General features: G+C 41.1%; 1 protein-coding gene across 3 annotated transcripts; it reads left to right on the top strand.

Annotated features, from left to right (window-relative positions):
- The first annotated feature begins 355 nt into the window (after positions 1 to 355).
- LOC114287879 (DNA mismatch repair protein MutS, type 2) lies at positions 356 to 10,181 on the top strand. 3 transcript variants are annotated; one of them, XM_082887856.1, is made up of 7 exons: positions 356 to 1,010; positions 3,685 to 4,633; positions 4,724 to 5,248; positions 5,811 to 6,272; positions 6,419 to 6,700; positions 6,867 to 6,911; positions 6,988 to 10,181. In XM_082887856.1, the coding sequence occupies exons 1-6, from the start codon at positions 517 to 519 to the stop codon at positions 6,873 to 6,875; spliced, it is 2,721 nt and encodes a 906-aa protein (XP_082743982.1). In that variant the 5' UTR covers positions 356 to 516; the 3' UTR covers positions 6,876 to 6,911; positions 6,988 to 10,181. The 3 variants fall into 3 exon arrangements, with proteins under 3 accessions (XP_082743982.1, XP_082743981.1, XP_082743980.1); XM_082887855.1 differs by lacking the exon at positions 6,988 to 10,181 and having other exon boundaries at positions 6,434 to 6,929; XM_082887854.1 differs by lacking the exon at positions 6,988 to 10,181 and having other exon boundaries at positions 6,419 to 6,929.
- Positions 10,182 to 11,434: the final 1,253 nt, after the last annotated feature.

Genomic DNA, 11,434 nt, shown 5'->3' with positions numbered 1-11,434 from the left:
AACCTAATTTGTAACAATCATTTTACGATTTTACAAATTTTTTTACGAGAGAACAACAACAATGACGAAAGCGTGATTCACAATCACGTTTTAGCTTATCTTAATTTGAGAAAAGTCTCCATTTTTAGATTTCACTTTTATCATTTTTTTATCGTATAAGGCACTTTTTTAACACAATTTTTTTAACCGGCAATGCTACGTAGCTCAAATTTTGTGGCTCAAAAGTGACTCAAATGGTCAAAACGACGTCGTTTTGAGTACAGAACAACATAAAAATGTCCAAAACGGCATCGTTTTGGCCATTTGAGTCACTTTTAAGCCACAAAATTTGAACTACGAGACATTTTCCATTTTTAACTATCACACTGTGATGCTCCTGGTTTAGTCTCGAGGATCCGAGGGCCAAGTGGGCAACGACAAGTTCCCTCCAAAATCTAGGTAGAAAACCGCAGTGTTCTGTTCCTGACACGAATCATGCCATATTGAAATTCAAATTCAGCTGCTCCTCAAATCAGAATGGAGCTCTGCAACACCTTCATCGCCACCGTCAATACACCTCCCCCAAATCGCTGCCGTACACTCACGCGCCGCCCCACCATTTCTATCTCCGCCACCACTCCCGACTCAACCCACCACCGACTCAGACTGGCCGAGACCCTCCAAAACGAGACCTTGGAAACCCTAGAATGGCCCTCCCTGTGCAACCAAGTCTCCGCTTTCACTTCCACTGCCATGGGCCTCGCCGCCGCCCAGACCGCTCGTCTTCCGATAGGGTGGACCCCGGACGAGAGCCGCAAGCTTCTCGACCAGACTGCCGCCGCGGTGGCGCTTCCTCGGCCGTTGGATTTCTCCGGGATTGAAGATGTGTCGCAGATTGTGAAATCTTCGGTTTCCGGTGAATTGGCCTCCATTAGTGAGCTTTGCGCGGTGAAACGAACTCTGCGATCGGCGAGGGAGTTGTTTGAGAAGCTGGAGGAGCTTGCTTTGCACGATGGCGATTCTTCTGAAAGGTATAATTGCTAAAACTCTTGCTTCCATTATTAATTTTCTATATATATATATATATATATATATATCTAACTGCATAGGCATGTGATGTATGGAATTCAATGCAATGCAATGCAATGTTTAATTTGATCATTTTTCTTAGTAAGTGTGTGTGTGCACGCTAGATTTCAAGTTTACACATATGGAGTGATTTAAATGTATTCAAGGGCGGAACCAGAAATTATGCTTAGGGAGGGCCAAGGTGTGTGCGTAAATTTAGTTTTGGTACATTACTAATAGAGATTAGCGGATTGAGAATCGATTGAGATAGTTTGGTCATATACAATGGAGACCGAGATAATAGTGAAGAGATGCCATACAACGATAATAGAAAGAAGTGTCAGGCAAATCTGGATTGATGTAGGTTAGTATAGTGAATAGAAATATGAATCGCTTAAATTTTACTAACCAAATTCTTAATTTGACTAATTAAATGGTCTTTGATAGAGTCGTGTGGATAATAAAGATTCATGTACCCGACTCGATTTGATGGGATTTAAGACTTAATTTGGTTTGGGTTTGGTTATATTACTAACATAAGATAATTTCTTATGTTAGGGTTGTTAAAAAAAATTTATGATGATAAAAATAAATAAATTTAATATGTTTTTTTAAAAAAAAATTGTTTTCTAAAGTTTTGAATTATTAATAAAACCATTTTTTTGGTTGACAATATCTAGTAAATAAAAAGTATACATGTTTCTTTGATTTTTTTTATAAAAAAAAAAAAAAAAAGTGGCATGCACGTCTTCTATAAATAAAAATGACTAGATTATATTGATACTATTTAGTGTGGAAAGTAGTTGAAGATCACCTTATTATACATTGTGAAAAATTAATAAAATAAAGAGTTAATAAAATGATTTATAAAAAGTTAGGAGGCAATATGAATATACATTTTAAAAATGTCATAAAATATGGAGGTATTAGTGTAATTTACAAGAACTTGGGGGGCCATGGCATCCCCATCCCTCAAGTTGTTTCGCCACTGAATGTATTACCCTTGTATTTTGCTGAATTATGTGAGGGAGGTTGCCATGTTGTGTTAAACAATTGTTTCTTTATGTTTGTTTTTGTCAGGAAGTGGTATCATAGATCTTAAAGTACCTTTGTGCCTTCAATCTTGAACATTGATTTTGTGCATATTGTTGATTGTTGCAATAGAATTGCCTTATCAAATTAGGGTTGAGGTTTTGAACAGTTGTATGCTAATTTGGTTAGTAAAAAACCTCTCAAAACAGGTTTTAGTTATTGAATGCTCATTTTTGGTCTCCAAAATAAACCGGGCCTGCTAGTGAACAACTTAGTTTGGCTAAGGAGCTCATTCAGGCTTTTTCACAACTTAAATGACATAAACTTAAGGTTTGAGTGCAAGTGTTTAGTTGCCAGGCCTAAATGACATAAACTTTGTTCAATTAGGTTTCTGAAAATTAACATAGTTGTTGGGCTATATATACAAAATAGCCCTCTATGAAATTTTACTGAAAAAAATGAACTCTGAATTGAATGTTGGCAGACGCAAATCAATTGAATTATGTGTTGGAATGTGTCCTACATTGTCTGGAGTTGTCCCATCTGTGCTGGTTATAAGGTTCCAGTTTCCCTCTCCTTAATGCCTAGATTTTAAGGAGAAGTGTGGGTTGGCCTTTTCAATTTGGTATCAGAGTTTGGTTGGGCCTGTGATTTGTGTGCCGTTTGTTCGGCTATTGTATCTTGTGGTCCAGGAGGGTGTGTTGCAATGTGTCCCACATCGCCTGGAGTTATCCCATCTATGCTGGTTTAAGGTTTCAGTTTCCCTCTCCTTAACACCTGGGTTTTAAGGAGAAGTGTGAGTTGGGCTTTTCAATTTTGTGATGAAGAAATGGTTAAATAGTTTGATCATATTGTTTACTTTTGATCACTATGTTGCACTTATAAAGCCAGGAGTACTATGTTTTGAGACAACTCATACAAAATTGAGTGATGATTAGGTTATTTAGCTTGCCTGATTAAGATTGTGAATGCACTTAATTTGGCGAAATAGAAACACGTTGAGCTTCGACACTAGTTAATTTTGAAATGCAGCTTTGGCTTGACTTGAGCACTAAGTGCAAATCACCAAGAAAACAAGAACAGGCCAGTATGTGGTTAAGCTTAGCTCCTTTGCAGCCATAGTTGGTTGTTTTATCTCTTTTTTACTTTGCCTCTTGAGGGATTTCAATCTACAACAGGTGAATAAGCAGATTGATTTTCAATTTCAAAGATTTTTAGAATCAGAAAGTTTTCATCAATTTACCTTTTAAAGTAGACTTGCTTGATAGCATAGCATTTTGCATTTGGAATCTTGAACGTATTCAATGGTTGGTTGACTTACAACCTGAAAATGCATCCCCATTGACTATTCCATTGATTATTGAGCAGTACTTTGCTCTGGTTGTTTGGCAGCTGGCACAATTGGGAGAAGCATAAATTATTTGTAATGATGACCTTCATGGTATTTATGTTAGGATTTTGAAGAAAATGTTTCATTTTTTGGTGCAATTCTCATTTTTTTCCTTTCCTTTCACATAACTGAAAATAGAAGCTGCTGCATGAATTCCACTTGAGTATTAATGAGAAGTTTCATTGGGTTGCATCTATTTTATCGTATTCAAACAGGTACTTGCCTCTGCTTGATATTCTTCGGAGTTGCAATTTCCTGAGTGAGTTGGAGCAAAAAATAGGATATTGCATAGATTGTAATTTTTCAATAATTCTTGATAGAGCTAGTGAAGATTTGGAGATTATTAGGTCTGAAAGGAAGAGGAACACGGAAAATCTAGATTCTCTGTTGAAGAAAGTATCAGCTCAGATTTTTCAGGGGGGAGGTATTGACAGACCGCTAATAACAAAGCGTCGATCTAGGATGTGTGTTGGTATTAGGGCGTCGCATAGATCTTTGCTTCCAGATGGTATAGTTCTGAAAATTAGCAGCTCTGGAGCAACATACTTTATGGAACCCAAAGAAGCAGTGGAGTTGAATAATTTGGAAGTAAGACTTTCAAATTCTGAAAAGGTGGAGGAGCAAGCCATTTTGAGCTTGTTTACATCTGCGATTGCTGAATCAAACATAGAGATTAAGTATTTGTTGGATAGAATTCTTGAACTTGATCTTGCTTTAGCAAGAGCTGCTCATGGTCAGTGGATGCATGGTGTCTGTCCGAATTTAACGACAGACGGTTTTGAATCTTATGAAACGGATTCTTCTTTGTTAATAGATATTGAAGCTATACAACATCCACTACTCCTAGAGACCTTTCTGAAAAATTCACCAGATCTTATTGCATCCAAATCTGGGAGTTCAGATCCCTTAAATAGGGGAAATGGTGCAATGAAGTCTGAAGCTTTTTCTGATTCATGTGATTTTCCTGTGCCTATTGACATCAAAGTTGGATGTTCAACCAAGGTGGTTGTGATCTCAGGACCTAACACTGGAGGCAAAACTGCTTCGATGAAAACTCTAGGCTTGGCTTCTGTAATGTCAAAGGCTGGGATGTATTTGCCTGCTAAGAGGCAGCCAAGGCTTCCATGGTTTGATCTTATTCTGGCTGACATTGGAGATCACCAGGTAAACATTTACTCTCTATGTGCATGTCATGATTTTCCTTTTAGTTTTCTCTTTCTATTTGTGTTCTGAAACTCTTATTGTCAAATGAAGTCTCTAGAACAAAATCTCTCGACTTTTAGTGGGCACATATCGCAGCTATGTAAGATGTTGGAAGTGGCCTCAAAAGAATCACTTGTCCTTATTGATGAAATTGGGAGTGGGACTGATCCTTCAGAAGGCGTGGCTCTTTCAGCCAGCATCTTGCAGTATTTAAAAGATAGGGTTAACTTAGCTGTAGTGACTACCCATTATGCAGATTTAACTCGCCTCAAAGAAAGGGATACTCGGTTTGAGAATGCAGCAATGGAATTCTCGCTGGAGACTTTACAACCTACCTATCAGATTCTGTGGGGAAGCAGAGGTGACTCAAATGCCTTGAGTATTGCTAAATCAATTGGCTTTGATGACAAAATAATTGAACGCGCACAAGTATGGGTGGACAAGTTGATGCCAGAAAAACAGAAGACAAGGCAAAGTTTGCTGTATCAGTCGTTAATGGAAGAAAAAAACAGATTGGAAACTCAAGCAAGGGGAGCTGCATCTCTTGGTTCAGATATTATGAATCTTTATCGTGAGGTATGATTCTAAAAGTTTGGTTGTGGGATGTAGTGCTCATAAGGTTTAGTTGAGACACAACTCTTTAGTGTAGCCAACTGTGCATAGTTAGGATTGAGGGTTGGTTGAGTTAATTTTCATGGGCTTCGGCCCTGTTTCTCCTGGTCTCCTGGTTCAATAGATCTGTTTCGTATGTCAGGTCCTTGCAAAAATGAGTTTCACTCTTCCACTATAGATGTAGGCAGTGATCCTTGGAGCGCAATTTGAATGCCAGCTGCTATTGGCTGTTTATCCAATTGCTAGCCACAGGCACAGAGTGACTCTACCTGCAACTTGCCCTTAGTTAAGAAATGCAGAACAACCCCCCCCCCCCCCCCCCCCCCCCCCCCCAGCTGCTATTGGCTGTTTATCCAATTGCTAGCCATAGGCACAGAGTGACTCTACCTGGGTTATTACACTCCCATTGAAAGGCTGAATTTCAAGTTGCTTGATTATAATGTACATTCTACAGCTGCCTCTACTTAATGAGATCATTATTATTATTTTTTTATTTATTTTTGTGTGTGTGTATATCTAAATGAAGATTAGAGATGAGGCTGAGGATCTTGATAGGCGTGAGGCAGTTCTTATGGCGAACGAAACCCGAAAGGTCAAACGAGAGCTAAAAGCCGCAAAATCTCAGATAGAAAGTGTAATACAAGAGTTTGAGAGTCAACTTAGAACCACAAGTGCTGATCAATTTAGTTCGCTCATCAAGAAATCGGAGTCTGCAATTGCATCCATTATTGAAGCACACTGCCCCAGTGATGATTTCTCTGTCAGAGAAACAGATGACAATTCTTATACCCCACAAATCGGTGAGCAAGTCCACGTGGAGGGGTTAGGAAATAAGTTGGCTACTGTAGTTCAAGCTCTGGATGATGATAACACTGTTCTTGTGCAATATGGAAAAATCAGAATCCGTGTCAATAAAAGCAATATCAAAGCTCTTCGAAATAAGAATGCAATTGCTGCAAAAAGTTCTGTCCAAAACATGAAAAGGCAGGTATGTATTTTGATGAATTTGTGGTATGGTAAGTTTAAATTTATTGTTGACAACTTATTATCGTGGATTGAGATTGTATAGTGCATTTGGTGATCTGTTCTAAAACTCTTCTCTTTTTGGATTAGCAAATTGATTAAACTTGTCAGGAATTGACATTACAGGGTCAGCCGAGAAAAAATGCGAGGAATCTTTCAGAGTTCAGCAATGATAAAGAGGTCTCTTATGGACCTGTGGTGCAAACATCAAAGAACACAGTGGACTTGCGCGGTATGCGAGTCGAGGAAGCTTCACATTTCCTCAACACAGCCATCAGTTCAAAAGGATCTAATTCAGTTCTGTTTATAATACATGGAATGGGCACTGGGGTTATTAAGGAGTGTGCAATTGAAATATTGAAAAATCATCCACGTGTTACTAAGTTCGAACAGGAAAGTCCAATGAATTACGGTTGTACAGTTGCTTATATCAATTGAAATGTCGCTCTTTTTTAGACTAAAATAGGCCACAGTCACTATGTATGACTAATTTTCTATAATGATATGCTTGTAGCTCCACTGATGATGTTTTCCTTCTGTCTCTCTCTCTATGTTACAGATATACTGATAACCGGAAATGAATTGTTGCATACGAAAATAAGAGGTGTTTTTTTTGAAGCAATATGTATGATGTTTTGTTTTTGCTCTATATATGATGTTTTGCTTTCTCTTCGCCTCAGCAAGCAGCAGGACATGACAAAAATGGTGCTGGATTTTCACAATGTTTTCAAGGGCTGTATCTTCATGAGTGAGAGTGAACTGGTCAGCCAGCTTTGATAACCCACAAGGTAAAAGCAATTTAAAGTGAAGATAATGAAGGAAACATTTGTGCTATTATGTTTCAGGTCAGACAATTGGATTAAAAGTGATTGACATGTCAACCACCGATTTGTCAGGTCGATCAGTGTTAAAACCTATCACCTACTTCACCCACTAAACCTAACCTACTACACCACTACCACCTCACCTACTCCACTAAACCTAACCCACTACACCACTACCACCTCACCTACTCCACTAAACCCACTACACCACTACCACCTCCACTTCACCTACTCCACCTACCACCTCCACTTTACCTACTCCATCTACCACCTACTACCACCTACTCTTCTATATATAGGAATCATTGTAGCATTCAATAATTCAACAATTACAAATATCAATCAATAATACAATTCTCTTTTTCTCTTTATACATTAAATTTCTACATGGTATCAGAGCAAGGTTAAGCACTTAGTATTTTTCGCTTCACCGGCGGGCGGCAACCTCGCCTTGGCCGTCCGCCGGACCTCAACCTAATCTGCTAAAATTTTTCTACACATACCTTGAAATTTCCTTTCTGAGTGCACTACTGTTCAGTCGCCGGAGACCACCACCGCTTGCACGTCGATGTCCCTTTGCCAAAGCTCCGTCGCGACACCGGCCTTCCTTGCGTCTGGTTTCAATCCCCTGCTATTCCAAGCCACAAAATAGGGCACGACTTTTGAGGGCTCGATATTTATATCCATGTATATCTTTTGGGCAGTCTATATACACACTCATACAGTGTCTTCTACACCGGTAACATGGTACAAGGGCCCAACCCTTCTTGATGCCCTCGACATGATTACAGAGCCCAAGAGGCCATCAGACAAGCCTCTTCGTCTCCCACTTCAGGATGTCTACAAGATTGGCGGTATTGGTAATTTGGCCCACTTTTTTGATCAACACCAGCATATAGTTTCAAAGAGATAACTATATTATATAATTTTTTCTATTTTTCAATATTTTTCCACCGTCCAAACCTTTTTTTTTTTTATCTTATATATATAAAAAATTGGATGGAACTCACGTGGGTGCTAATTTTTCTTTTTCTTCTTTCCACAGCCCAACTTTTCCTTGAACCTCAATTTTTTATTATTAAAAATAAAAAAAATAAAAAAAAATTCATTCCATCTAATTTTTCTACTCAGTCTTGTACCTTCAAGCCATTCGGATTTTCACAATACACTCATTTTATTTCTATCGGGATTTCGCCCTGATCACAATTTTACACCAAAAAAAAAAAAAAAAAAAAACAAACCCAAACAACCACATCCACAGGCGGGATTTTTCTTCTCTACTCTGCCGCCGGTCTCTTCTTCTTGCCTCCGTCCTGGGCGGCCCTTGCCGGTGCTGCCTCCGTGTTTCCTACGCCGCCGAGCACGTTCACTCCCCCAAGCTCCTCCACTACAGCATATGGTGGACCTCCAAATCGGAATATCACGGTGGCCTTCCGCTTTAGCTCCTTGTTTTCTGTCTTTAGCACACTTATCTCTGCTCGCGCATCCTTATACATGCGTTGGAGCAGAGCCAACTGGGAGTTTAACTGTTGCACCTCATTTGTCCTGCTCTGCAGCCGGTGCGACAAGTTTGTGACCGCAGTCATGGTTTCCACACATGACTTCAGAGTATACTGATTGGCCTCAATATCAATTTGCACCGCCATTTTTTGCTCCACCGACCGCATCGGAAAGTTCAACGGAGCAAAACCAGAGGTGTTTGGTTGAGGTTCACGGGCCACCGCACCTGTTATCTCTCCTGTTGACTCGTTGAGATCGGGAAAGAGAGTGAGCAGACCACGGGAAGATGAGGCCATGTTCTGGGTAGCTGAACGGGAAGAAGAGGCCATGTTTTTTGGGTTGCTGAGTGTTTCCGAGAAGGGTTGGATACAGAGTATTTACAGATTGTTTCAGAATGACAAGTTCAGAGGTTTCAGTCTGGTTTGGTTTCCTCCGCCTCCACATTGGTTTATATTGACACTGACGACGCGGCCGACACGCCGCCCTGTCGCTCACGTGCCTCGCCGCGTCTCCGGCTCACCTTTTGATGGCTCGACGCTTTCTGTCGGGCACGACTTTTGATGAAGTGGGCGCGCCTTTTGAGGGCGCAACTTTTGATAGCACGCCTTTTTATGGATTGGGCACGCATTTTTGATGGCACGCCTTTTTTGAAAAATTGGGCACACCTTTTGAGGGTGCGACTTTTTAAGGGTCCGACAAGACTCTGTAAACTGTCTCGACATTGATTCCGGTTAGCTCCTTCATGGGTCCGACAAGACTCTGTAAACTGTCCCGACATTGATTCCGGTTAGCTCCTTCATGGGTCCGACAAGACTCTGTAAACTGTCCCTACATTGATTCCGGTTAGCTCCTTTATGGGTCCGACAAGACTCTGTAAACTGTCCCGACATTGATTCCGGTTAGTTTCTACAAGGGTCCAGCAAGACTTCGTAAACTGTCTTCTACAACGGTCCGACATGACCCCATAAACTGTCTTCTACATCGGTCCGACACGAGCCAGTGTCTTCTACATCGGTCTTCTACAACGGTCTGACACGACCATACAGTGTCTCCTATCCTCTTTTATTTTTTATGTATTTTCTTGTTTTGTTACTTTCTCCAAACTCAAGTTGGTTAGTTCCTATCTCCCTTGAGTTTGCGGGGGGCTGTTAAAACCTATCACCTACTTCACCCACTAAACCTAACCCACTACACCACTACCACCTCACCTACTCCACTAAACCTAACCCACTACACCACTACCACCTCACCTACTCCACTAAACCCACTACACCACTACCACCTCCACTTCACCTACTCCACCTACCACCTCCACTTTACCTACTCCATGTACCACCTACTACCACCTACTCTTCTATATATAGGAATCATTGTAACATTCAATAATTCAACAATTACAAATATCAATCAATAATACAATTCTCTTTTTCTCTTTATATGTTAAATTTCTACGATCAGTGCCCGATATGTCAATCATTTCCAAGGCGACTGTTGATTTGAATAGCACTGCTTTTGATGAGATTAGTAATGGCACTTCTATTGAAATTGGATTTGGTGGTCTTTTTATTACAATAAATTTAGTAGTAAATCACAGCAGTTGGTATCAATACCAAGATTCTAGGACTAACTAGCCTGACTCCTGTGCCATGCCATCCTTACCATTGCTTCCATGGTTCTTGCCATCTAACATTGGTGGGTAGAAGTGCAGACTAAATCCCTGTTCACAAGCTTTGGTGTTTCCTGCTAAGCAACTCATTGGTGTGCAGTGGAAGGGATCACCAAAAGGTGGAGGCATACCAGGGATGAAAGGAGGTGTCCCATAACTAGGGATATTGCCTCCACTACCACCTCCACCACCCCAGCCTCCACCGCTGCCAGTACCTCCACCGTTACCATGGCCACTACCCCAGCCTTCGCCTGAACCGCTGCTACTACCACCGGTACCACCACCCTTACCCCACCCTCCACCGCTTCCACTATTGCCTTCGCCGGTGCCACGACCGTAGCCTTCGCCGGCTCCATTACCGCCAGTACCACCACCCATACCCCAGCCTCCACTGCTTCCACTACTGCCTGAACCGCCGCCAATACCCCAGCCTTCGCCGCCTCCATTACAGCCTGTTCTGCCTCCTCTACCCCAGCCTTCGCCGCCTCCACTACCCCAGCCTTCGCCTCTTTCACTACCAACACCAATACTAGGTAAACCACCGCCACCACCACCAAGAGGGACAATGCCATCTGAAACATTATGAGTGTGATCAACGGAGGGAGAAGGGGGTGGTGTTGGTGGATCATCATCACCTAGTGGTGGAACCGTATGAGCGAGATCAGCAGAGGAAGGAGGGGCCGGTCTTTCTAGAATGTAATGAGTGGGATTATCGGCCAAAGGAGCTTTGGGTGGGGTTCTGTGTGCAGTAAATTGTTGAAAGCTTAATAGAAGAATGAAGGCCAAGTATTTCCATTTTGGTGCAGCCATTGTTATGCTTTGCTTGGAACTTACCTTGTCAACTCTTTATATAGTGAAGTTTGCATGATTGCATGGCATGCCAATTAGAGAGAGAGAGAGAGAGAGAGTGAGAGAAACTGATTCTCATGCATATTTTGTTTCTGGAAACCAGCAACATAATCCTTTTGTGAGCATAGAATTGGGTTCCATGACTGTCGGTTGCACCAAGTCTACCCTCTCTGTACGCAATCTAGGTTGCGTTTGGTTCAGTTTTGAAATTGTCATTCTCTTTTTGGACTTGTGATTTAGGTATGGAATTGTGAGTTGAGTTTTGAAAAGAGAAAATTTGTTTGATTA

The sequence above is a fragment of the Camellia sinensis genome, chromosome 9 (assembly GCF_055761805.1).
Source record: "Camellia sinensis isolate YWXY chromosome 9, ASM5576180v1, whole genome shotgun sequence".
Lineage (NCBI taxonomy): Eukaryota > Viridiplantae > Streptophyta > Magnoliopsida > Ericales > Theaceae > Camellia > Camellia sinensis.
Note: the sequence above shows the minus strand (reverse complement) of the source record. Positions and strands in the feature narration are given on the sequence as shown.